Raw genomic sequence first — 26,114 nt, forward strand, 5'->3', positions numbered from 1 at the left:
TCAACACATACAGGAGCATTTCTCCCACAGTCATGGGCAGTGGGTACTCAAGCAGCTCTGCTGGCACAGCTGAAGCTCTTGCTGCTGTAGAGGAGCGTCTGGCACCTCTGGTGAGAAAACAGCGTGCAGCAAGCACGCACTTTTCTGTGTCTACATAGAACTGATTGTTGTGTTCATCCTGCTCCCACCACGGGCATCTAGAAGGTGTCGTAAAAGAAGAAATGTCATATAAAGGACCATGCTGGAAAGAAAGAACGATCTATGGAGTAGAAAGTGTTGGGATACATTACAAATGCGGTGATAAAAAACGTGGCACCTTTCTCTCAGAGGACCTGAGGCTTCTCAGCAGCACCAGCAGCTGCGACCCTTGGCTTCCCACCCCCAAAGCTCCTGCAGAGATGTTGTATGCAGCTGGCTGAGCCCTGTCCCAGACCTGAACTTGCCTACATGACCCCACAATGTGCCCACTCATCCACTGACTGATGCCAGGCAGCAGGAAGCACACGCTCCCATCCATGCAGAGATAACTGCTGCTGCACTGGGGAAAAGCACTTCTACCTGCCTTCAGAAAAGCCCCAATAGCAAAGGGAAGAAGCTACATCCTTCCTTGTTGAGGAGCAGTGGTAATAAGTCACTATGCCACATGTTAAGGATGCCAGCCAGTTTTCAAGCAGCTGCACAGAGAAAGTGCTCTTTCATATGGGCTCGGGCGATTTGTCCCAGGCTATGAAGCTGCTCCGCCAAAGGAACAGGGATAGCAGACAAGGAATATCCAGCTGGCAGGGATGTTACAGCAAGCAGACCATGCTTCCAGCACATCTCCTCTGAGCTGTGAGCATGTCAGGGACAGCTGGGCCCAGAAACCTCAAGTATGGAGCCCTCCTCCAGCCCATGTTGTGGGAGGATAGCAGGGCTGCCTCAGAAATGCACGCCTCCCTCTGGAGGTATCTGGGGTAGCCTCAGCCATGGATGCCTCCCCCACCAGAAATACCATGGCAAAGGTGTCATCAACCTCAGCTATGGACCACTCCTTGAGGAGGAATAGCAGAGTGGAGATGCAGACCTGTGTTTGCATACAAGCCCCTACGTCAACAAAGATTTAGGGCATTTCAGCCAGATTTGAATTCCTGGTTCATTACTCTGACATGGAGGATCTTTGCTATCAGTAGAAACCAAAATCAGGAAAGCTCTGTGCGGTTGGTTCAATTCAGATGTAGCTGAAGACGGTAGAACCTTGTGAGGCTTGTGCCACTGGTAGCAAAGTTCACAAAAAGGGCTCACACTTCCACAGCTGACAAATCACAGCTCTGCTGCAGGTCAAACCTCAAACAGTCCTGGGTGAAAGCATCACGTACTCTCTTCGGGGTCAAGGTACCCTGCAGCAGTAGTTGCTGCTGCACATATTGGTGGAAGCCAGCCCACCTGGCTCCCACGTCTAGATTCAGCTGAGTGATCTACCCAGCACAAGGGCAGGCCTGCAAGGCATTGTCTCTGTTACTACCCAACCTGATGGTCCCCTTTAGCCTCAGACTGAGCTATCACAGATGAAAGAGCCTGCTCCTTGCTTACTGCAAAAAATAACCTGCACAGGGAGTTCTTTAGTGAAGGCCACAAGCTGGCTTCAAAAGATAGCAGAAGTCCATCCATTGGTGCATTTCTGTGATCCTTTTGAAAGACAAGGGGTGCCATGCTTAAAACCATATCTGTTAACACTAGTCTGCAGCTGCAGTGATTGCAGGACACAAACGAAAAGAAAGTTGGGCAAGGGAAGTAGTTAATGAAGTAAAAGGAGCAATGGGGTTACATCCTGCCATCTGACACATAAGCCCAACACAAAACCTAGATTTTTCTTTAAATACAAAGGTGAACTTACTACTAATTTCTTCTTGTGGTTCAAACCCTTTTCCTACAGCTGCCCTTGTTACAGCATGTATCAAACAATCTTTTCAGCCCGCAGGGTTTCAGACTGGTGTTCTCCCCAGGAGATATCTCCACTCACTCACTGAAGATGGGCCCTACAACATCTTTAAGTTATCCAGAGAGCTGCGGCCAAGCTGCAGTTCAGTAAAACACAGAGGAAACCCAAGAGGAAGTACAACTTCATCCTAGTGATTTTGGGGAATTTGTCTGAGAGGGGAATTCCAGGAGCCACCATCTCTTTTGCTTGCTTGTAGGGAACAGTCATTGAGTACCACAGGAACTGTTCCCTTAGCAGTTAGCACTGCGTGAAGCAGCCTGCATGGGGAACACTGGCACCCTCACCTCTCAGTCCCCCACCACTTCTGTCCCTGCCCTCAAAACCTCCCTGTTGCTGTGCTCTACATTCACTGTTTGGGCATATCACCGCAGATCTGGGTTTGGTTGCTGACAGAGAAAAAGAATTCTTGTTTCCATTACTTGCAGCCATGAATGCTGGAAGAAGGCACTCCAGTCATTCAGAAGCAACGTATTTTTGTGAGCTCATAATCCAAGCAATCCTTTTATGATTGCTTGGTGGTTTGAGTTAAAATGTACAGCAGTCTTGGGGGCTGGATCCACCTTCTCCCATCAGTTACCAGCTGCTCTGCCTCAGCTGCTGAGCAGAGGCCATGCCTCCTGAGCCAGCAAGCTTCTTCAGAGCTTGCTGGTCCTCCAAATCCCTCCACTCAGAGTTGGGGCTCCAGACCTGATTAAGTCTTCAGAATGCTCAGCTCTTGTGCTTACCCCAAGCCATACAAACTCCTACACAGAGCTAGATAGGTACAATCATTGCAACCTCTTGACTTTTCACCTCACAGTTTAATAAGCATCCAAATCCCTCTCACCTCTCTCTGTGCATGCCTTTTGTCTATCAAAATAGCCCAGATTGCACAGAACTAGCAGGGGCATTTCTGACTTTCCCAAGTGTCACCGAGGATAGCTCTAACCAGGCCAACTTTGCTGGGTGCCCCACCAGCTCCATAGCCGGTCTCCACCCTCCAAGTGGAGGGTGACAAGGTGATACCTGCTCTCCTTCAGAGTTCCTTCCACTCACCTGCACCCAGACCTGCTGATGCCCTAATATTGAAGTATGCACAGCTGGGTTTACTTAGGACAAATTAGTTTAGCTGATGGAAAATCCCACGGGGCAATTAATAGTTCTCTTGCTGCTAATAAATGTAATTAAACCAAGCTCAAACAAAATGTTAAATTCCATTCAACAAATAATCAAGTCGAATTAGTAGGTTCCAGGAAGGAAACCTTACCATCACAGTGATCTGTATCTTGGCACACCTTCAGCTGCCAGAGAAGGGTAGCAGCTTCCCCAGTATGCTGAAAGAGGAAATTCAAACTTCCTTTTCAAATAATGTCCATATCAACATGTTTTGTTTGATTTTCTTCCTTTTTCATGGACAAAACTAATCATTCACTCTCTAGGGCAAGGAGTTTACATTTTTTTTTTTTTTATTATTATTTACTTTCTTGGCAGAGATACATCCTTTTTGTAGGCTCTCACCTATCTAAATTTGGGTATTAGAACTGCTAGTGAAAAGGGCTTCAATGCTCAACATAGAAAAGGTGAATGATCCCATGTGAGTTCACTGTTCAGATGTGTGGCAGCATCTTCAAAACTAAGTTACAAATATCTGAAGCAGCTCTTGTTTTTAAAAGAAAGGTACAGCTGAGAAATACATAACTCATATTGGGAAAGCACGTGCAAAACCCAGGAATTTTCAAAACCACACACTGAAGATAAATTCTTAGACAGCATAAACTATAAACCCAGAATATCAGTGTAGCCCTATGCAATGCATTCTGAGTAGTTACAGAACATGGAAAAATTCCCAATCAGTGCTAAAATATATGTAGCTTGGTTAGTCTCTAAGTGTCACCTAACCACAAGACGCCTGTCTGGGAAATCAGACACACAGACAATGCAATGATTCCGTGGATCAGCAAGAGACTAAGTGCAGAGATGGATCTGTTTCAGGTAAATACAGCCCCTGAAGGATGACATTCAGAAGAGCATCCTCTGCCTGCAGACAGCAAATCTTGCACCATTTCATCTTCCCAATGATTTTTAGGCTGACGTTGGACCCTGCATTTTGGTCCCATGGCAATGACACTGATTGCCAAGCAGAGGACCCAACCTCAGGGAGTCCCAGGGGGGGGGAAACACTCTGCCCAGCACAGCCGTCAGTCTGACCTGAGATGAATCAGTGTTTCTCAGTGACCAGAGATCATGGGTTTGTTGACTGGGGCAGCCCTTCTGCTTCCTGTTTTGGCAAATATTGTGGAGGTGGATTTTCCCCCCCCCCCCCCCATTTTCCTATGGTCCTTTTGTACAGACATTCCCAGAGATGAAAGCAGCAGCCCCAGGGAGCAAGATCCCATGTGGCACAGACCAGGAGAAGGAGCTGCTCCCCAACACCATTCCCACTCAGCCCAGAGCTTCCTTCCAGCACAGAGTTCAGCCCCAGACTACACCAGCAAGCCCCCATGCTGGGCTTCCATTGCCCACCATAGCTGGGCCACCACGTAGTGCTGAGTGCGTGTACTCACAGCAAGGCACACCAAGGGGAGGGCACCAGCAGCGCTATACAAGCTCTTGGTTTGCACTAAGCTTTAAGACTCTGTTTCATTTTTGGCATTTTGATTAGACCACAGCTATCAGATATAAAGCAGAAATCATCTCAGGCACAACAGCCAGGTGCTGGTCCTGCTGGCTGCTTCCCAGGAGAAGAGAGAGGTGACTTTTCAGTAGTCCAGCAGTAAGGTCAGGCATTGCAAGACCACCACATTTTGATTTTCCACCTGCAGAGCAACTGATTCAGCACAGATCTCCCTTAGAATCAAAGAATCATAGAATCATTAAGGCTGAAAAAGACCACGAAGATCACCTAGTCCAACCCCCAGCCTGTCACCACCATGCCCACTGACCACGTCCCTCAGTGCCACATCTCCACGGTTCTTGAACACCTCCAGGGACAGTGACTCCACCACCTCCCTGGGCAGCCTGTGTCAGTGCATCACCATTCTTTTGGACAAGAGATTTTTTCTTAATATCCAACCTGAACCTCACCTGGCACAAATTAAGAGTATTACCAGGCAATTATCATAGACACAACCCCCGTGCCACATTCACCACTCCATCAGGATGCTGCGGCAGATGCTACAAACACTTGCCCAAGCTAGCCACGTCCTCCCACTGGAACTTCTTCCTTATCCAAGGGGATTTCTCGCTTCCCTTTAGGCTGAATCCGCGCGGGCGGAGTTTCCCAGGCAGCGGGCTCCCTGTGAGGTCGGGTCTCCGCCTCCGTGCCCTCCCCTTATAGCCACCCTCCTCCGGCGCTCTTCAGTCAGCGCCGTCGGGAGCCGCTGTACGGTAAGTCTGTCTGTCCGAGTGCCTGTTCTACTGTCTGTCCGTCTATCCGCCGCAACTCGGGGCTCTCCCTCTCTTGCGGGACCAGCATCTCTCCTGCTTCTGCTGCCTTCCTTGCCGGGCTCGCGGGCACAGGACTCTTGGTTGCATTCGGGACAGAGAAGTTAGGTGGGAAGTGCTCAAGTGGGGGGCTCCCTGGCCAAGTGGCCCCACTTTGTTACAGAATAGAGAATAGAGCAGACAGCTGTTCCTGCAGCAGCTAGAAGGGTGATGGCTCCAGATGCATCCCAGGGCTGGGGACCACAGGGCTGCATGTCTGGCAGCAGCATCCTGACAGTTGTGTCTGATTGCTGTTGCTCATTGCCTGGATGTCAGGGCATGGATGCAGGCAGTAAGCAGTGGCTCTTGTTAACACACACACCCCAAAAACCAGATGTAGATCTTGGGCACCAAAGCATCCTAAAACTCCATCGCACACCAGGATCCAGGTTCAGTGTGGCACTTCCCACCCCCTCCTGCATTTGTTTCTTTCAGTAGGAAGTGGTTTCCCCCTAGATTCCTAGAAAATAACAGGTTTATGAGGCAGTCAAAACAACTGTGATGAAAAGTCCAGTTTCAGTGTCTGGTCCGTGTGTTGTCCCAGGCAGCTGTCATGCCCAGGGTCACGGTGCTGAGCAGACACACTTCTGTCCTGCCATGCTCGCAGCTTTGTAACCGTGCAGGGAGACCTCACTGTGACCTTCCAGTACTTAAAGAGGGCTTATAAGCAGGAGGAGACCAACTTTTTACATGGGCATATAGTGGTAGAACAAGGGAGAATGGTTTCAAAATAAAACATGGGAAATTTAGATTAGATCTCTGGAGGAAACTCTCTACTCAGAAGGTGGTGAGGCCCTGGCGCTGCTGCCCAGAGAGCTGTGGGTGCCCCATTCCTGGAGGTGCTCAAGGCCAGGCTGGATGGGGTCCTGGGCAGCCTGAGCTGGTGGGTGGTGTCCTACCCATGCCAAGGGGTTGGGAGTGGATGGTCTTTAACATCCTATCCAACACAAGCCATTCTATGGTTCTACAAAGAACCATAGCCAGAAGAGTGCCACTGCGCTTAGCACCTACCTTTCCCCAGCGCACTGAGGAACCTGCCTGAAATTCCCTGGGCAGCGACCCCATATTCATTGCATCAGTTTCTCAGCCCCAGGTGAAGGCTGGTTCAGGATTAGGATCCTCATGTGGCTCAGTGTAGAACCTCTTTCTGAGGCTGCTACAATTTAAGAATGTAGCTTTCTGTGGCTGGAGCTGATCTAGAAGCCATGGTTCCTTGTCATCATACCCACATTCAGAGCTGAAAATGTGAAGAAATGGTTCTTCAAAATATCCAACTGCCTGCTCCCACTATGGGACTTTGGGGCTTGCCAATTCTGGTGGAGATGATGAAATGGGAACAGAGAGCTTTGGAGAAATTGGGTTTGGGTTTGCTGAAGCTTCAGTGCCCTTTCTATAAAAAGAATCCTGGATAGCCAAAGAGTCTGAAAATGATGGTAAGAGAGATTGCTTCGGGAGCTCTGGAATGGCCCCTGGATTTCGTGTGTCTTCTTGGTCTGTTTATCCCTACCAGCAAACCTGGCAAGCTGTAAGCCTGAGAGTAGGATTTGGCTTCAGGAATAGCAAGAGGAAAACAAAATCCTGGAGAGCAGCATCTGGTTTGCCTTTCAGCAGCAACAGTTTAAAACAATGCTACTTGCTTCTGAAGCAAGAAGTGTAAAGAGCCAATTACACTGCATTTTCCTTTTTTTTTTTTTTTTTTTTTCTCCAGTGGCGAGATGTACGTGTAAATTTTATCGCCTCTTTTGCTGCTTGAAAATTTTTCACTCCCAACACTGGGTTGCAGGACTGTTTCCAATTGCTCTTCAGTACTTTAGGGAGCCCAGACCCTCATTTAAGAATGACAAGGCATTGTGCAACTGTGTGTTGTTCCCTGGACAGAAGATAGTTCGAAGTCAACTCAAAGCACCTCATGCCAGATGAGATGCGTGGGGCCATTCTCCTGCTTCCTTTGGTCCCTCATCACCAGTACCCCTGGAGGCACTGGTGTCCTGGTTCATCTATGGATTGCGTCTCCTAGGAAGAACCAAGTTCCAGCTCCCAGCTTCACAGCATATTTATTCAGTACCAATCCAGCCAACAAAAATTGGTAGGAAGAAGAAAAATACTTCTTAAGAGGGCTTCTTTGCAAACTGAGACTGGAACTGGTGACTCAGTAGGCTCTTCGCTTTGGTTTCTTGGCAGCTTATTGTTGCTGCATGATCTGAGTGACGATGGGGTCCACTGCAATGTTTTCATGTAGGCAGTTAGGATCCCACTTCCATGGGGAGAAGGGGCAGAAGGAATGGCTGATGGAAATACAGGGAACAAACTTTGCTGAATAACTTGTGTGTGAGAGAGAGGGGCTTTCCAATAAAACCAGACAAAAATGTGACCAGGAGGCTGGAAAGCACAGCAAGTCCAAACAAATGCCTGTTACATTGGCAGCAGCTCAGGAAAAAGCAGTCAAACAAAAAATTCAGACTGGAGTTAATTAGTAGATCTCTGCCGGCATGGGATGAGGCAGCCCTCATCAATGAGCTCATTCTAAACGCAGAACTTCTGTAAAGGCTCTGAGCACCTAATGGAGCTGTAGGTGTCCCCATTCACTGCACAGGAGTTGGACTAGATAACCTTTAAGGATCCCTTCCAACTCTAACGATTCTATGGAGGCTGTTCAGCACCCAGCTGGTCGCAGTCCAGCCATGACAGCAGTCAGCACCACCATCATCCCGCTGGCACAAGCCCTCAGTGTGGGATAGCAGCGGATGCTCTGTGGGTTGTGCAGCTCTTCTGGTTTGAAACCATGAAACTGAATGTAGTGTGCTGGAGACTCATGCCATATAACAATAATGAGGATGATGATGATAGTAAAAGTTATTAGTAAATAGAAAATTAACAATAACAATGACTTAGGATCAATGTAGAGACATGATCTTAAACCATTAAATTTCCCAAAACTCAATTATGTACTCCTTGCCTGCTTTGGGAAATGACTGGTGAAGTGATTAGGAGCCAGCTGCAGTTCCGACCAGAACTGTGAGCAGAGGGGAGTAAGCACAGACAGCCCTTGGCTGTCGCAGCAGAGCAGATACACTGCAGGCTCAGCCAAGAGTGGGTCATAGAATCACAGAATCATTAAGGTTGGAAAAGACCTCTAAGATCATCTAGTGCAACTGTCCATCTACCATCAATATTGCCCACTGACCATATCCCTCAGTGCCACATCTCCCCATTTCTTGAACACCTCCAGGGATGGAGACTCCACCACCTCCCTGGACAGCCTGTTCCAGTGCCTCACCACTCTTTCTGAGAAGAAATTTTTCCTACTATTCAACCTGAATTTCCCCTGACACAACTTGAGGCAGTTCCCCCTCGTCTTACTGCAATGCTGCTGGAGAGGTACAAAGAAATACAAAGCAGAAGTGCCAAACTGATAAAGTCTGGATGAGCGCTCAGTCTGGTCAAGTGTAAGTGCTATTGCATTTACAGCCTTCCTCAGATACTTAGTTACCTTGGCATTTATTAGTTCAAGCTGAAAAAGCACATCCAAACTTTCATGCATATTCTTACTTCAGCATTTCTCAAAGATAAATGACATTCCTCTTCCTATTGAAGAAGCAGCAAAACCATTCTGAAATCCTTTTTTTTTTTTTTTCTGATCATTGTTCCTCAAAACAAAAAGGCAGAAGTGACTGCCACCTGAAAGTCACCTTTGGCTATATGGAAGGGAGAAGTGGCTTATTTGTTTTAGACACAAAAAATGCTTTGTTTGGGATGATAAGGATCAGTTGACTTCTGTGATTGCACAAACAGGAAGGATGGAATTTGGAAGAATGAATTTATATCATGGAATCATAGAGTTTTTTTAGTTGGAAGGGACCTTTAAAGATCATCTAGTCCAGCTCCAGCATAGTACTGAGAAACATGGGCTAGCAACAACAATTAGAAAAGTCCCTACTTGTTTTTTCCTAGGACCTGGTGTCCCCAGCTTTAGCAGCAACCCGGAGTGTGCATTGTGCTGCACCCAAGGTCATTGGGCACACGCTCGGTGGAAAGCCAGCCAGCTGCATGCCTGTGCTCCTTCCTCTCCTTCCCAAAGGAGCTCTCAGCTTCATAGTGCCTTAGCTTTACGGACTCTGAAAGTGGCCAAGCAGGGAGAAGAGAAGCATTTCAGCAATACATACGTGCTTGCTCCCTCTGACATGGTGCTTCAAAGCTCTCCAAGCTGCAGGGAGACCACAGGAGGTATTCCAATTAAAACAAAAAAAGCCACATACTTCCAACCGGTTTGCCCAGAAATTAGTATCACAGTTTGTATCAGTGTGATACATACCAGCAGCATAAACTTGCGAGGGTATTTGAAGCTTGCCTTGTGACTGAAGCCAAATTTGTCCTTTATTTACAGCCTAATACCTCTGCTCTAATGTGGTAAATTTAAGCCAAAGTGTGCCTGAGAGTTCTTCACCCAGAATTATGTTGGTCTCTCAGAAAGTCACCTGGAACAAGGACTATTTCTATGACATTCATTAAATATAATCTTTTAGAATATATGGTTATGATAACAAATACGCCTGCTGTTAATTTTCTTTAGTGCAGGAGCATGCAGGATGTTGTTGGCAGAGCCAGGAGAGGACTGCTCTGCTATGCAGACACTGTTTGCTGCCAACAGCTTCATTAAGCCCAGGTTCATTAGTCCCTAATGGAGTGGTGATAAATCCACCCTACCCGGGATTTCTTTCTTCATAAACCGTGGCTCATGCTGCAACTCTATGTTTCAAGATGTGCAAGTAGCTCCGTGGGTGTTTTCACAAGCTGATATGCAGGTCCCAGCAAAGGCTGGAATTAGTCCTGATGCTGTACAAAAGCAAGGGGGGTGTAAGTTGCTTTGATCAGGGGCAGGACACTTGTCCCCCCTCACCACACAGCCCACGTAGGGAAGGCTTGTTACAGAAATGCTTTTCTTTTGATGGGAGTGTATCTTGACATGTTGTCCCATGGTAGTTTTTATGCAAACTGTTACAACCTGACCGTTTGTTTTTTTCCTGAAATTTACAGGTTAGAAGGAAAATGATGAAAATGTTACCTTTTGTCCAAAGTGGTCCCATTGGAATACGCAATGGAACAGCAGGTTGCAATGATGTAAATGGGCAGCTGGAAAACCCTTTGGCCTCAGTGGCTGAGCACATCCCTGCCTGTCCTTCTGGAGACGAGTTCTGGTCCAAGAACCAGGAGAAAATGAGTGAAAGGCCGGAGGCAGCCTGCAGGACCTCGCGAGCATCTTCCATCACTAGCAATGGGAGCTGTGCCTCCGCTGGGGAGAGTCCGGAGAAGGGGAAGAAAGGAATAAAGGGGATGCTTACGACTGCACTGAAGAAAATGAGGAAGGCCAAGACACCCAGTGGTAAGTGCTCAGCCCGCTCCTCCGCCCTCCTCTGCATTGCCCCATTTCCAATGTCTTCTTTTGAAATAAATCAATCATATCTGCAGAAAATACTCAAGCTGAGTTACCACCAATAGCCGGAACAATACACTGTTATTTTCCTGTTTTACAGGAAATCCCACACCAGGTACATCCTGAGATTAAGTCTGACATTTTCACCGTCATCCCACAGCAGCGATTTATTAATTCTCCAGACATCTCTCTTCCTCCTTTATTTCAGGCTGATGCACATCCAGCTTGCAGCAGAAAATCCTATTTGTTGCTAAGTAACTTTTGTTCTATTAGATTTGTGTCTTATACTTTGTGCAATTGAGTTTCTGCCCATTACTTATTGAAGTAATCCCGTTGTTCCTGTATCTCGCACCCAGCCCTTGGTTTCTATAGTGCCTTTGTGTAATCAGCGTGTCAATAGGGCGCTCCCAGCTTTTGTGTAAAGTCACTAAGGAGAACGTTAAGTGAGATGAGGTTCATGAATAACATAAGCTTTCTATACCCAGAATTTTCAGTAAAAACCTTAAGTCTCTAAGAGAACTTATTTTGGGATATAACTTTTCCAGTTTCACAGTTTCCCAGATTGCACCACATCAAGTGACTGGTGGCAGTTCAGACAGGATAGCTTAACTGTATTTATCTCACCTGCTAAATGTGTCATCCGGCCTATTTCTGGAAAACCCACATGGTATTTCCTCTAGCACTTCCTATCTAGCTACAGCTTTCCATCTATTTTTTTTTCTAAAGCCTCGCTTCCTGCTTGAGGTCATATTAATGGGAAAGAATTGGATGGAGCTCTCCCTCAGCTCATTCTTTCTGAAGATTACCTCTTACTTATGCAAAATATCCTCTTCTCCTTGACAGCTCTGGACTTGATATGAATGTGCAATTTCTTTCGTCCTTTTGGGAGAATTGTATGTTATTCAAACTCGCTCTCTAGCAGTTTCAGATTTTATCAGGTTGTTTGGATAGATTTATTCCTTTCATATCCCTTTAGACTGTTGTGTGCTATTGGGTTTAGTGTCAACAGTGGGGTAAATTATTTACTCAGATTTGGGGGCTGCCTTTTGTTTAATTGCCAACAGTGGTGCCACTCACAGAAAGCTTTGCATCTTTTCTTGTTCTCTATGCTGTTATGCTGTCTTGCTCTTTGCTTTATTATGCTTAACAAATCTGAATGTGAGTTAGATTTGATAATTGACATTTTGTTCCAACCCTATTCTCTTCAAGATGATGCTGAATAATTACATTTTTTTGCCCTAATATCAGAGATATAACAACTGAATAAGATAAGGCTGATTTTTTTTTTTAAACTGTACTCACAATGTCAGCATCACAATGCAGAGTTTATCAAAAAAAGCAACAAAAACAAAAATTACAATTCTAAATTTTGGAAAAAAATCATGGGTAGCACATGAACATCTGCTGATATGTAACAGAGTAGTGATGAGCATTCAGATTAGCATTATGCCATTCAGTGGTAGAGTAGGAATAACCTGATCTTTAAATAAAGAAAGAATTTCTGTGTGGTAAAGGAGCCCAAGAGATAACATTATAGAAATGGGAACATTTTTTAAATGGTATTCAAAAGCCATGTTTTTACACAAAACAGGAATGAGAATTTTTGCTGCTGGGTAAAGAAAGGCTGTTCTTTTCTCCTCAGTCAAACAAGTCATGGATCTCCTTGAAAAGCAGAAGCTCTGTGATGCTGTCCAGCTTCTGATTGCCCTGGAGAAGAACTTGTCTGGCAAAAGTGAGGAGGGACTGACTATCACCCAGCAAGACATCGAGTCCGTCTGCGAAATCCTGAAACACAAAGTCTTCAGCATCTTGAAAGACTCTGTGCTTCTAGCGAGAGCAAACCCAGAACTGCTGCAGCAGGCAGTAGATGCACTGAAAGAACAGGAGAAAGAAGACCAAAACTGCACATCGGAAAATCTGCCTGAACAGAGCACACAATTTAGACCTAGGAAATGGAAAAATCTTTGGATGGCCACAGTAAAGGAGTCAGTAGATACTCGAATGAAGGACACGAGTCATTCTCCTAGAACTGAGAGCCTCTCTGCCGTTGGCCAAAACCTCCTGCACATGGGGAAGACAATGAAAGAAGATTTGACAATAGTTGCACAGTACATTAAACAGCTTTATCCCCCTGAGTTTGATGTGTTCCGCACATATGCAGAACTCTATCACCACCATTTTGCCTCTCTGGCGAAGAAAGCTGCCGAGTCTCAGCTGGATGACAAGGATGTCTACCTTCTTCTCTCTTGGGTGCACAACATTTACCCAAAGTAAGCGATGCTTTCACACACATCTTGTACTGGTGACCAACAGGTCCTCTGGCTGCCAAACCAGACATTTGCTTGATTCACAGATCAGTATCACTTTGATGCACTCCAATCCATGGTTAGGTTTTGAAGTCAGTGATACTGTGCTGGCCAGGATAACATGAAGGCACTTTCTCAGGGCTGCTAGGCTGTAACCAAGTCTCACTACACCACACAGGCAACAGATGTCCACACAGATACATAGGGCTTCGCTTGCGGCCTTCATCTCATACTTGGAAAATCTGCGAACTCCAGCCTGTGGCCTGCTGGAGAAGAAGGCAGCCGGTAAATAGGAAAACCTGAGCATACTGGGCTTGGAGGATGTTGCCCAGGGATTATCCACAGTAATTATTTCATTAGATCGCTTGCTGTGTGGATGGAGAGAAGTTGTATCCCCAGTCTAATTCCTCCTGCTGCTCGGGGACCCTATCCCTAACACAGTGCTGTGGCCTGTGCTAAGGACAGGATGCATTTACATCTGGTTTCTCACTGGTGTCTTCAAGGAGTGTTAGCAATTTGCATCAGCAGCTGTCTTGAATTACGCTGGCCTTGGAAAATGTGATCATTTGGCTTTTTCATTCCAGAGATATGAGAAAAGATCGTGTTTTAGCAGAGGAGTTGGAAAAACTTGAGCTTGGAAGCCTTTTGCCTTTAAGTCTGAGCAAAGAGCTTGAAAAGAAATACCTTGAGAGTGAAGAGGTGAGAATCTGCTTGTTTCTTTCTCATCACTGTGCTGTGCATAGCTCCTCGGAGGAGCTCTGATTTGTCCTGCTTGCCCACTTCCCAGCCCTCGCTGTAAGCCACACACCCTCCAAGAGAGAAGCAGCAGAAAAGCTTTTTTTTTTTTTTTTTTGTCCTTGTAGGTGGGCTGCTGCTGGATGGGACTTGAAAAGTAAACTTCCCACTACCTCCTGGTTTGCCCATCCCTCTGCCCTGGGAGCTGGCCAAAAATTACTGCTCTGTTCTTGTAAAACTGGTGTTAGGGAGGTGGGAAAAAGTTCAGTGAGAGATCTTTGCTGGTAATTTTCCAGTTGTCTGCTAAATCCTCATAGGGAGGAGCCTACAGTCTCACTTGCAGGTGATTGTCCCAGCCCTATTTCTGGCTTCTGCAGTGGTGCCAGACCTTGGGTGAGCAAAAAGCACGCAGGTCTGATCTGGGAAAATCTGCCTCCTCTATAGAGAATCATGTGGTCCGCAGGAAACAACAGTTGCTCCCATTTTTGGATCACTCTCTCCTTTATGGACACAAGGAGCAACTTTCACATCCCTCCCATAGCTTAGTGCTTTTGGCACTTAGGGCTGGAGTTCCTGGAAAATGAGGAGTTACAGGTTTTGCTGCTGTCCATGATGGATTGCAGATGGGCTGTGACGTGCATGAACAGGGCAGTGAGCAGAGGCGTGTGCCAGCTATTGCACAGCAGCCGTGCTGCACAGCGAGCACACAGGAAGGGTCAGAGGACAGAAAACCTGGGACATCTTGATTCACTCCAGAGCTCATAAGACGTCGAAAGTGCTTATGATAAAGGATTGCAAAATGAGCTCAGTGGGTAGCACTGAGTGTTACACGTTTGATGTAACACATCTCTCAAGGAACTGAGGCTCCAGCATGTATACTTACCTGTGACCTTCCTACCCAGTGCTGACATATTGGGGTGATGGGTCCCAATCTTCATAGAATCATAGAACAGCTTAAGTTGGAAGGGACTTTAAAGCCCATCCAGCTCCAACACCGTGCCGTGGGCTGATTGCCCCCCACGAGCTCAGGCTGCCCAGGGCCCCATCCAACCTGGCTTTGAGCACCTCCAGGGATGGGGCATCCACAGCTCTCTGGGCAGCAGCGCCAGGGCCTCCCATTCTTCCCCTGAAATATTCCAGGCTATACTGAATAGGGGAATGTTGAGAGAGGGTGTCCTTGCTGCTGGGGAGTTGTCGATAAGGTGTCTCATAAGGAAGGGCCTTTATTTCTCAGCCACAGTAGAGGAAAACTGCTGAGCCAGTGAGTGGGTGGGCAAAGGAAACTGCCCTAGCAGAAGGCAGCAACCGTGACACCTGCTTTGTGGTAAATGCTGTTGTTCTTTGTTCTCTAAAGGCTACCATCAAAAATGTGCTGAGCAAATGCTTAGAAAAGGAAATCCAAAGATGGAAAGAAGACAAAGAACCAGAGAAACTCAATGGGCATTTTCAGAGTGAACTACTAGCGATAATTGTTATCCAGGTAATACAGATATACATTTAAAAATAAACAACAGCATCTTGTTTGTACTTCAGATCTGAGACTAACTGTAGTCAACGCAGGAAGCCAAAAGGCCAAGCTGCCTGTACAGGGCTGTAGCATAAGTGTGTGGCACAAGAGAGTCCAAACTTATACTCCTGGTGTGACAGGTGCTGGGACAATCCTCTTCACACCAGAAAAACTAAAATGGAGAAGAAAAAAAACACTTTCCTCGCTATCTTGGGTGCTTTATGGGTTTTCTTTGCCTACAATGCTTCTTTCTTCTTTTTTTTTTTTTTTTTTTTTTTTGCTCTGTTTGCTAGAGTATCTACAACAGCCAGATGCGAGCCAGGGACATCAACGCTGCGCTGGGTGAGGAGCTGTCGTGCCGACTGTCAACAGAGCTGGCTGCCTTCCTGAGAAGGTGTGGTAAGGCCCCAGTGGGCAGCAGTGCTTCCCAGGTGTCCTGGTGCCATCACTCATCTGCCTGTCTTCCCATCTCCCCTCCAGCTACAAGGATGCTTTTGAAGACTTCAAGGAGAGAGGCAAGAAGCACAGACACTACAGGCCTGTTCTGATTGCAAATATTAACAACTGCTGCAATTTTAGGTAAGAGTTCCTTCCACTGCCAGCAATGGGAAATAGTGAAATAAAGGGAACATGCCCCAGAGTGGGCAAAGGAAGGCTTGGAGACCTCTGAATTTCATTCCTTCTCTCTTCTGGGGACAGGTTATTCTGACCTTGGCAATATTTCCTTTCAGAGACTACACAGAGAAAAACATAGCAGAAAAGGACGACAACAAAGAGAGGATACTTAGCACCCTTGGGGACATTGAGACCAGCGGTGGGGATGTCCTGCTTCAGCAGCTCTTTGCCCAGCTTAAGGTATGCACCCAGCCCACACTCGCTATCCCATGGACTAGTTCCACCAGGTGGGACAGTGATGGTGACACGAGGGCACTGCACTGTTGGCCACACAAATCTGTGGCTCAAACATGGTGACATTCATAGAAATTGTCACAGAACAATTAAGGTTGGAGAAGACCTCTGAGATCATCAAGTCCAACTGTCAACACATCCCCACCATGCCCACTAAGCCATGTCCCTAAGCAGCACGTCATCAGTGAGTAGCATTAATTAATTTGGGGCTAGAATGAGCATTGGAAAGAATTTGACCTAAAAAATTGGACTACCTCCAATAAAGTTCAGTAACGCTGATATTCCCTGCTAAAAACACCCCATTTCAGAAAAAATCTTGGCCAGGTTGCAGTTCAGCATCAGTTCTGCCAGGAAACCTGAGCTGGTGTCTTCAAACCCCAGGCAAAGTGTGTAGGCATGACTGTGCACAGGGAAGTGAAAAGGGCTGTTTGCATCCAAGAGAAGTGCTATAGGGGGAGAGTCTGAACGTGCATGTGGTTACACCCCAAGTTGTGGGAAGCAATTGCAAGTGACGACATGAGCAATTGCGCAGCATTCGGCTTCTCCATAAAGGTGGCCTGAAAGATACCACGGGTTCTTTCATTTCCTTCTTTCTTTCTTTTTTTTTTTTTTTTTGCTAATAATAGAAAGCTTAGCCACAGTCTCTCCTGCATTTTCTATAGGACTTCTTGGAAGTTTTCTGGTAGAGCCTTTACTTACATTTTGATTTACTGCAGCGAACAAAATTTATGATTGAAAATATAACAACTCCTTTTCTGATGATGCCATGATTCTCTACTCAGATGAGAAAGGGTGGACAACACATTAACAATGTGGAAATAAAAAAAAAAAGCATCCTTGATACGAGCCTTTCAATCCCTCAGCCTCCTTTACTGTGAGGAACCCAGAAGAGAGGTTGTGGAGTCTCCTTCTATGGAGATAATCAAAACCAGTCTGGATTGCCTACCTGTGCAATCCACTGTAGGGAACCTGCTGTAGCAGGGGATTGGACTCAATGATCTCCAGAGGTCCCTTCCATCTCCTATGATTCTGTGAAACCTAATGCAGCCCCTCTTCCCTTGACCCTGTGGGTCATCTTCCTTAATAGGACCGCACACCTTGCCGTCACTGTAGAGGATGTTATGCATATAGGAATGTAAATACATGTTTGCATAGAACTAAGTGGTTGTTCCTTTATTTCAGCCAATTTATAAGAAATTTACAGAAAATAAGTGGGAATCCAGCAATGAAATTATGAATGAGATCATTAAAACCACCAGCAATCATATTTCAGAGTTACGGACCCTGAAGGACCCTTTTTATCATGTAAGTCAAAGAGAAATAGCCACAACCACACACTCAGTGGTGCGGGAATATATGTGAAATATTACCGTATAAAAATCTTTGATTTCCTGCCTTTGTCTTTTTAGTAGTTAAAACAAAATTATGAAGTTTTGTGTATTAGAGAGAGGAACAGGAGGAGGGGGGGTGAGTTCCTGTTTCTCTGGAGTACCGCTAACTCTTACTTAACAGATGGAGATGTTTTCTAAGCATTGAAGTCTTCCCAGAAGGAAGCAGCATTTAGAAATTCCCACCTCATTAACTTAAGTACAAAGAGATTCTCGGTATTTAGGATGTTGCGTTGAAGGTTGCAGGGAGGTTGGCGGCCAGCGTGGCTCCTCGTGTTTGAGCAGCAGTGGGCACTTGGCGGGACACGCTTTGTAGCACTTGAGGTGTCTTTGTCCTTCATCCACGCATGTCATAGAATCCTTAAAGTTGTAAAAGACCAATAAGATCTTCTACTCCAACTATCAGCCCATTCCCACCTCATCCACTAACCATCTCCCTCAGTGCCAAGCAAATGGCAGATGGATGATCCCACTCTCCTTCTCAACAGTCCATCATTGAGAAGATCCACATCCGTTTGGTGAAAGATTACATTGTGAGGCTGCTGAAGAAGAAGGTCAGCATGAAAAGCCCAACACAGCAGCAAAACCTTGCCCAAAGCATCTCCAAGAATGCTGCCGACCTGGAAGCCTTTTGCACCAGCAATGTATGTGAGCACACCTCATCCATGTCAGTGTAGGGCATGCTGAGAAACAGGATCATGCCTTTTTTGTGGCCCCTCATTAACCTTTCCAGTACAACTTGGCTTTCTGGAAAGACCTTGGGCAGAGAGAGCTTTGCAAGTGCCAGCCTGCCCTTCCCAGACAGAGAGCAATGATTTCAGCCTCCTTTGTCCTGTAATTAGTTGTTTCCTTTGAAGATTTATATCAGTAGGGACAGAGGCTGAGCTAAACACAACACTGCTCTGGTTGCAGTACAACTTGCGTGGAGCTTGATTTCCCTTTGGTCCTGTGCCTTTGGGGCTGGCAATAGCAGTCAGGGAGCTTCTGCCATGGGCTCCTCCCGGGATGCTCTGGCTTTCACTGCTGCATTATTGCATGCCCACAACTTCCCTCTCTGTGTTCTGAGGTCACTTCCGTCCTTCCCCATCTTTAGGAGAAAAAAAAAAAAAAAAAAAGTTAAGCCCCATCTCTACCACCCTGCCCATATTTGAGAGGAGGAGCAAGTCTGAGCAGCACTCAGGGTAGGCAGGATGCCAAGCACCCGTCTCCTTGGGGTATCAAGCAGCTAGAAACCAGAGAACAGGGTCCATATGAGGGGCCAGGGAAGGGCTTGGCAGTACCTGGAGAAGTGGGAAGAAGGACTGTGCCACGGTCTGACCACTTTGCTTTCCACAGGGGTCTAAAGCCACCTGGCTGAATTCAGTACTCCCCAAACTGGCTGAAATAATCCGGCTTCAAGATACAGGCGCTATTAAAATTGAAGTTGCAACACTTGCCACGGCATACCCAGATATCCGGTAAGAGAAGCTGATAGAGATTTGCAAATACACATGTGGAATTTTAATTGAGCCATGAAGTAGCCAAATATTAGCATGGGTGAGGTTCATATACCCTGGGCAGTGCTGACCTCTGTCAGATAAAGAATCCAGAAGGTAAATGGTGCCCAGTTAGCTAGATATCCCTCTGTGCACACAGCCTGAGCTGTGTTTTTCCTAGATATTCCGTAACCAAAACTTACAAAAATCAGAACTTGTCCAGGACAGAGCAGGTGAAGGTCGCAGCCAATTCATGGCTACCCAACACCCTGAACAAAAAAGGGAATCTATTAAGAAAGGCCATAATTTGGAATATTTAAATGTGCGTGATTTTCTGCTTTGCCCTGGGGATTCCTCACACCTCCCCAGAGGTGCTCGGTCCTGTGTAGGATCACTCGATACTGGTACATTCTAGGGACTGACCAGCTCTGCAGGCTGGTGCAGAGGAGATGACATATGACCATTTCTCTTCCACAGCAAAAGACACTTGGAAGCATTCCTGCACATCAAAGCTAATTTGTCACGTGGAGAACTCAAAAGCATCCTGGGCTACCTGGCAGATGGCACAGCATCCACGCTGCCCAGCACCCCACTCTTCTCCAGCATTAACGTGTCCTAAGCCAATGCATCCGGTGTGGGCGAAGTCAGGACTGTCCCCTGCAGCAATGCACAGCACTGCCACCTTTTCCTACGGAAAATACTCCATCCCAGTCTGGTGCTCAGTGTCCCTATGGGAAGCACCATTCACCATGCATAGCCATGAGAAATAGACACCCATGGAAGGATTGTGCCTGCAAAAGGACCAGGGATGCTCCTTGCACCAGACACTGCTCCCTCCATAGTCTCCTTGGTGTCATCACGTCACTGCCCTGGTGCTCTGAGCTCTGTTTACCTCACCGGGTGCTGTGAAGGCCATGTCACTGATTCCCCAGATCAAGCAGACACCTCCTATGAAGCTTTTTGCCTGCTAAGGAAAGGGAAGAAAAATTGAAGCCAGAAAGCAGAGATTTTGGAAAAGTCCCATGAACACATGCTTGCTCTCCATCTGCAGCCCTCTGAGCCACTCAGAGACAGCTGCATTAGACTGATGGGAGAGCTACCACATTTGGGATCAGGATAAGCCATGGCTCATGCATGCTGGAACTCCTGTTGTGGAGTCTCCCTTCTTGGAGACAGTCAAAAGCCATCCGGACTTGGTCCTGGACCACCTGCTGTGGGTGTCCCTGCTTCAGCAGAAGGTTGGATCAGATGAACCCAGAGGTCCCTTCCAACCTCAACCATCTGTGACTGTGATTCCTGCCTCCCACCATCCTGCAGCACCCCCAGTGGTTTGGGGTGGCCCCAGCTGCATGCTCAGCCCCTTCAAACAGTGTTGTCCAGCAACTTTGGGGTTTCCAAATCAGCCCCAGGAGCCATGACTACCCCCACAGCAGTGGTCTGAGCAGTGCTTCCTTCACCTCTGTGAGGTGGGAGCACCTGGACCCCTGGCAGTCTTCTTCCCTGCTACAGTTACTCCTTCCAGCACATCCCCACCCCACTAACAGGGCTTCGGTTGAAACTGTGCACTGCAATAAATCTTGTAGGTAAGGCACTTTAAACACTGCTTAAGCCCTCCCTTTGGTGGAAAGGACTCCTGACCCTGCTAACATTATGGGCTTTGAATGGGTGGTGGAGCTGGCCTCAAATGCCATTAAAATATCTCGAGCTCCCCATCTGCATCACCATTTCCTCACTTGCTCTTTCCCCTCGTCCCGTAGGGTAGATTAGATGTGAAAACGCAAATGGGTCTATTTTGAAACTATTCATTGTTTTTACAACCCGTTTTTCTGGGAAATGAATCCCTTGCCAAAACAACGTTTGGTTGAAAACCTTTCCCTTCAGTTTCCTTTATTTCAACTTCTGTGTCAGCCTGTAGAAAGTCAGACCGGAAGGAAGACATAATGACTCTGTAGACCATACAATGTATTTATATGCATATACAGTATACTATTGGTGTATTTTTGCATCCAATTTTATTTTTTTCTCAGTTAGAGATATTCATTTCCAGTGTTTATATTTAAACAGTATTCAAACATGCTAGGAAACTGACTCATTTATTCTGTCTCTGGCTGTTTGCTGTGCTGCCGCATATAGCCCCACCTACTCCTCCAAAGGCCAACGCATCTACTGCTCCCAGCCCTCCCCGGTGGACATCACCACTGCTGCCAGGCAGGGAGAGTGCACGTTGGTCCCATAGCCCTGCTCTCCTCACTCTCTGGAGGCAGGAATGCCATTTGATGTGACAGTTACAAGCGTGGTTTGGTGAGTAGGGTGGTGATGGTCATCAGGTTGGACTTGATGATCTTAGTGGTCTTTTCCAGCCTTAACGATTCTGTGTGTTGTGTTTTTGGCATCCAGTACAACAAGGTCCAAAACATCAACCTTGATGTGCTACCAGTCTCAATGCTGAATAATAAAAAGATTTGTATTTGAGATGCATCTTCTCCTTTCTGCTCTGACACCCCCATTCCTCCATCTCAGTTTTCTGCTCCTCTTAGTACAAGAGATTAGGGAAGGCAGAGTTTGGTCCCAGCTGGCACTGCTGGTCCAGGTCTGCTCTCTTAGCACTTGCTATTTATATTTTGTGTGAAAGAGCACTTAGGTTTCTATCTGCAGCCAGGGGCAGTACACAGATCTCCTATAAGCTCACAGAAACTCCCTTATACATGTAAGCTCAAAGCTTACTTCACATTAGTTGAACGCTTATCCCAAATACAACTTATAATCAAATGCTAAAATGACTCTACCAGTGCTGAGCACTCGTGACAACCGTCACCTATTGTGCAACATTTTCTTTCCCAGTTAAGTGAAAGGTCATGTTATTGCTATAAATAATTACATTCTGATCAAGAGATCTGTTAAGAGCCTAGAGAAAAGCATCATATAAGTGATTACATTGGCCTTTAAAAAAAGAAAAAAATGATTCCAACTCAATGCTTGGAGAAAAATAGTGAATCTATTTATATATCATAATTAGGATGGGTAGGAGAAAATGGCTTTCATACACATTTTATAAGCCGTATGGAACTGTGTTGTGCCATTCTCTTCATCCTGCTATTAAAGCCTTAGCTTTCAGAGCCCAGGAAGCCAATTTATTTACCTTTCTGTATGACTCAACATTTACAATGGCATTTATTCACATGTGGCATATTACACGTGGCCAGGTAGTTTCAGGAGTTCACACAAATGTCTTCTGATGACATTGGTAGATTAATACTGACAAATAGCACTCCTACAAACTAATTAAATAAAATTGTGGTCAGTGTGGCTGCATTTTATCATGCAGTTTCTGTTGATATTGCTTTTGGCCCCTCTTTAGAGGGGGAGAAGAGAGGAGTTGAAACAAATAAAATCAGCTTGCATTCAGTTTAGCAAATTAACTAGGAATGAGCATGGCTGAGGAAGGACATCAGTCAGGAATTGGACTCAATAATCCTTATGGGTCCCCTCCAGCTCAGGATATTCCATGATTCTATGATTGATTCTACGATCTGGGGAGCAGGCTGGGTGCTGGTAGCCTGGGTTTGACACCAGTAAAACCTCACTAGCATAAAAGTCACACTTAGGGTTGAAATCCATGAGAGTAATTGTTGCTTTCCTGTGTGACTTAAAAGAGGATGTGACTGCGTCACCCACACTGATATCTTAAAAATACAAAATAGCTCTCCTGTAGCCACATGAATACAGGGCAGCTTACATCAGGGGATTTAGGAATTACTCAGCACTGCAGCAACCACAGATTCCCCCTTTAGCAAGGCTGAAAATCCACATGGCTGGGAGAGAAGCACACCTCACCAGCAGGAAAATCAGAGCACATGCACTGCAGTAACTGCACATCAGTGCCCCCAGGTACACTCAGCTGAAAGAGGACTAATTGCATTTTTCTATGGCAATACACTACTGTGAAGTGAACATTCCTGCTGATGGACACAATTTCTGTCTGCTACCCAGGGCTTTCTCCTCTAGAAGTTGAGTTTAAGTAACCCTTTTTGAACTGACCAGCTTGAAGCTTTCCCTACAAATGCATTTTTCATCTCTCCTCTGAGTCTTGTCCCCTTGGAGATTTCCATTTACTTCTTTCACCTCTCCACGACTGTCAGAGGGTCACCCCAGCCCCCTCCAAATGCTGCCCAGTTGTGCCCTTCGGCCATGTTCTCATTACACTTCAACTCCTTGTTCAGTGGATGGGACCCAGCAGGGCATGCTGAGCACCCAGAAAGGCCATCATTGAGGAGGAGGACTGTGTTACTATTTATCTGAGTCATTTTCATCCAAACAGGACAGAGCTCTTGAACTGCAATAACTCTCCTAGTGGACTAATAGAAGAGAAAAACTTATCATTTAGCAGAAAAGCTGAGCTCTCAGAAGTTTTCATTAACATTGGAACAGCCGTGATGGGGAGACATGAACTCTGAAAGGGCAGAGGCAATAACAACCTCTCGGGTAGAACAATATTGGTCCTGGAGCCTTCAAGAGCTCTCCAGCCCTGTCCCAAAGGCTGAAGGCCAACCCCTAAGCCCCACTGGCAAGAACAGCACGGCCTCAGAGCTCAACCAAGTGTACAGATTAGATAAACTGTTGGGACAAGTGTAAGAGTGCAGTGTCCTAGTTAATGAAGTTTCTGATCTTTAGCTTTATTACCGTTCCCTCTACCCTACACTATGGACACAAGAAGCAGTGGTAGGCAATGTTATCCTCACTCATTTGCACAGCAGATGCTTGTCCTTGGCAAGGTCCAAACCCAACCATATGTGCTGCCACTTGGTACCCTGCATTGGAGCTATCCAGACCCACAAACCTTGGTTGCATTTTCCCCACTCACTCTCTTGAACATTTGGACAGTGACATGAGTGTTTCACTGCATTCAACCCAGAAGGTCCCTGCTCTTCCCCTGCTTGTGATGAGCTCCTGCAGGCACTACTGCACCACACTGGCTTTAACATCCCTTCATGAGGAGGCAGGTGTGAACAAGATGTCATCAGAAGAACAACAAAATGCCATGGCTGTCCTACATGATGCAGGAGGTTTGCTACAAGCATTGCAGCATGCTCAGTAAGGGGCATCCCACTCCACCTCCAAAGGACCACAGGGTTCAGGGTAATTCAAGATGGGCAGGACTCAGCCCAATGCTGTGATTTCACTGGAGCAAAGAGAACCAGAGGAATCACAGAAAAATGGGGGGAACCAAGTGTAACTCCTGCACACTCTGTGTGGGTTAGACCCGCTCCTGAAGGAACCTTAGAAGCTTTCAAAGATCACATATAGAACCACAGAGACATAGAGATCTTCTCCAACCTTAATGATTTGAGATCATCTAGTCCAACCCCAACCCATCCCACCATGCCCACTGACCATGTCCCTCAGTGCCACATCTCTGCAGTTCTCAAACACCTCCAGGGACAGTGACTCCACCGCCTCCCTGGGCAGCCTGTGCCAATGTATCGCCACTCTTTCTGAGAAGGAAAGAAGGAGAAAGTTACTCTTTCGGGTAACTCTGTTAATCCTGCCTGGCATAAGCAGTAATCTAGATAACCTTTCCTGTACCGCAGTAAGGAAAACATAGGAGGTACCCTAGAGAAACAAAACTGAAGAAATACAGAGTGAGGATGGGAGAGCAGCCTCCAAGTACTGGCTGTGCATGCAGCTGTGCTCAAAAGTCTTTTGTTGGTCTTTGTTTAACTTTCCAGCTCAGGATCTCCTTGTGATCCATTATAATATCATAAAGACTGCAGTATTACAGTGGAATGCATGGACTGCCCAAGTTCCAATTTTGTTTGATTTGATTTCTCTCGGAAGCCTCTCTTGAGGAGCTCAGATTGCATTTACTTGGGGAACATTTTGTCAGATCAGCATGTACAGCACAAAATCAATAGCAGCTTTTAAAGACAGACAAGATTCATCTGTCATCCAGAACAACATCTGAAGCCAACTTTTCTAGGGTAGAAACCGCAATTTAAAAAAAAATAATAATAAAGTCTCTACCTTCCTCCCTCCCTCAGAGCCTCAGTGTCCACATCCCCTGTGGGTGAGGGACACAGCCCATGTCTCTGTAACCCATTTTCTGTCCAAATCAACTAATTCTGCGTGAAATTGCACTGTTTCTGCCCAGGTACAATGTTCTTCTTTCCAGAGTAAGTTTCTACTATCTCACATGAGCAACTTGCCACCACAAAAATTATCTAAAATGACACTAATTGCCTATTTTCATACATTTCAATATAGGTTGACTTGAAAAACAAATTCCTGCTTTCGGTAGTATGCAAGCAGTATTTCCATGCTAATGGGCAAATTAGCACTAGGAAAATCAACACACAGCAGATTTCTGCAATCTGTTTACATCCCTTATATACAGGGGAAAAAATCCTTAATGGGGATGCTTTCAAGACAGAAATGGAGGCAACAAAATCTAAAGGTTTTGGGTAGGAGAAGCAATACTTCAGTAGACATTTACGTAATTTCTTGGTCTACCCTCCTTGAATCACACAAGTACACAGTACCCCTCACATGCTGTTGCTCTTACAGACACTCTGTATCCAGCCTTTTGCCCAGTTTCAGCCTGTCAAAGAACACTTCTCTGGAAGCTGAACATTTTTTCCCCCTCTGTGGAAGGAGGCTACAATCAGGGTGTTCTGTTTGGCTAAGTCACAGCATCTGGGATTTGAGAGCTGGTCATGCTGAAGTGTAAGACCTCCTTCCACGCTCTGCCATAGTGTGTGCACTATGTCCCACTGCAGGTCCTGGTCATTGTTCCTTCTGTTAACTTTGCCTTCAATTAAGGCATCGGGGACTGTACATGTTCACAGTGCTGTAGGAGCTTTGTCACATTATGGAAGAAACACTAACAGAGTGCAGAGGACTCTTCTTTCTTCTCCAGGCTTGTGAAC

The 26,114-nt window shown here is 46.2% G+C and overlaps 1 protein-coding gene across 1 annotated transcript; it reads left to right on the forward strand.

Annotated features, from left to right (window-relative positions):
- On the forward strand, window positions 5,272-21,665 carry TNFAIP2 (TNF alpha induced protein 2). Its single transcript, XM_021402825.1, has 12 exons — window positions 5,272-5,344; window positions 10,475-10,820; window positions 12,514-13,141; window positions 13,762-13,876; window positions 15,267-15,392; window positions 15,713-15,813; window positions 15,900-15,998; window positions 16,151-16,274; window positions 17,511-17,633; window positions 18,205-18,360; window positions 19,052-19,173; window positions 19,669-21,665. The coding sequence occupies exons 2-12, from the start codon at window positions 10,487-10,489 to the stop codon at window positions 19,808-19,810; spliced, it is 2,070 nt and encodes a 689-aa protein (XP_021258500.1). The 5' UTR covers window positions 5,272-5,344; window positions 10,475-10,486; the 3' UTR covers window positions 19,811-21,665.

This window comes from Numida meleagris, chromosome 6 (genome assembly GCF_002078875.1).
Source record: "Numida meleagris isolate 19003 breed g44 Domestic line chromosome 6, NumMel1.0, whole genome shotgun sequence".
Lineage (NCBI taxonomy): Eukaryota > Metazoa > Chordata > Aves > Galliformes > Numididae > Numida > Numida meleagris.

Coding starts and splice junctions, on each gene's coding strand:
- TNFAIP2 (XM_021402825.1), top strand. CDS start 10,487: ATGATGAAAATGTTACCTTTTGTCCAAAGTGGTCCCATTGGAATACGC. Junction 13,877..15,266: donor AATACCTTGAGAGTGAAGAG/GTGAGAATCTGC, acceptor TGTTCTCTAAAG/GCTACCATCAAAAATGTGCT. Junction 15,999..16,150: donor AACAACTGCTGCAATTTTAG/GTAAGAGTTCCT, acceptor ATTTCCTTTCAG/AGACTACACAGAGAAAAACA.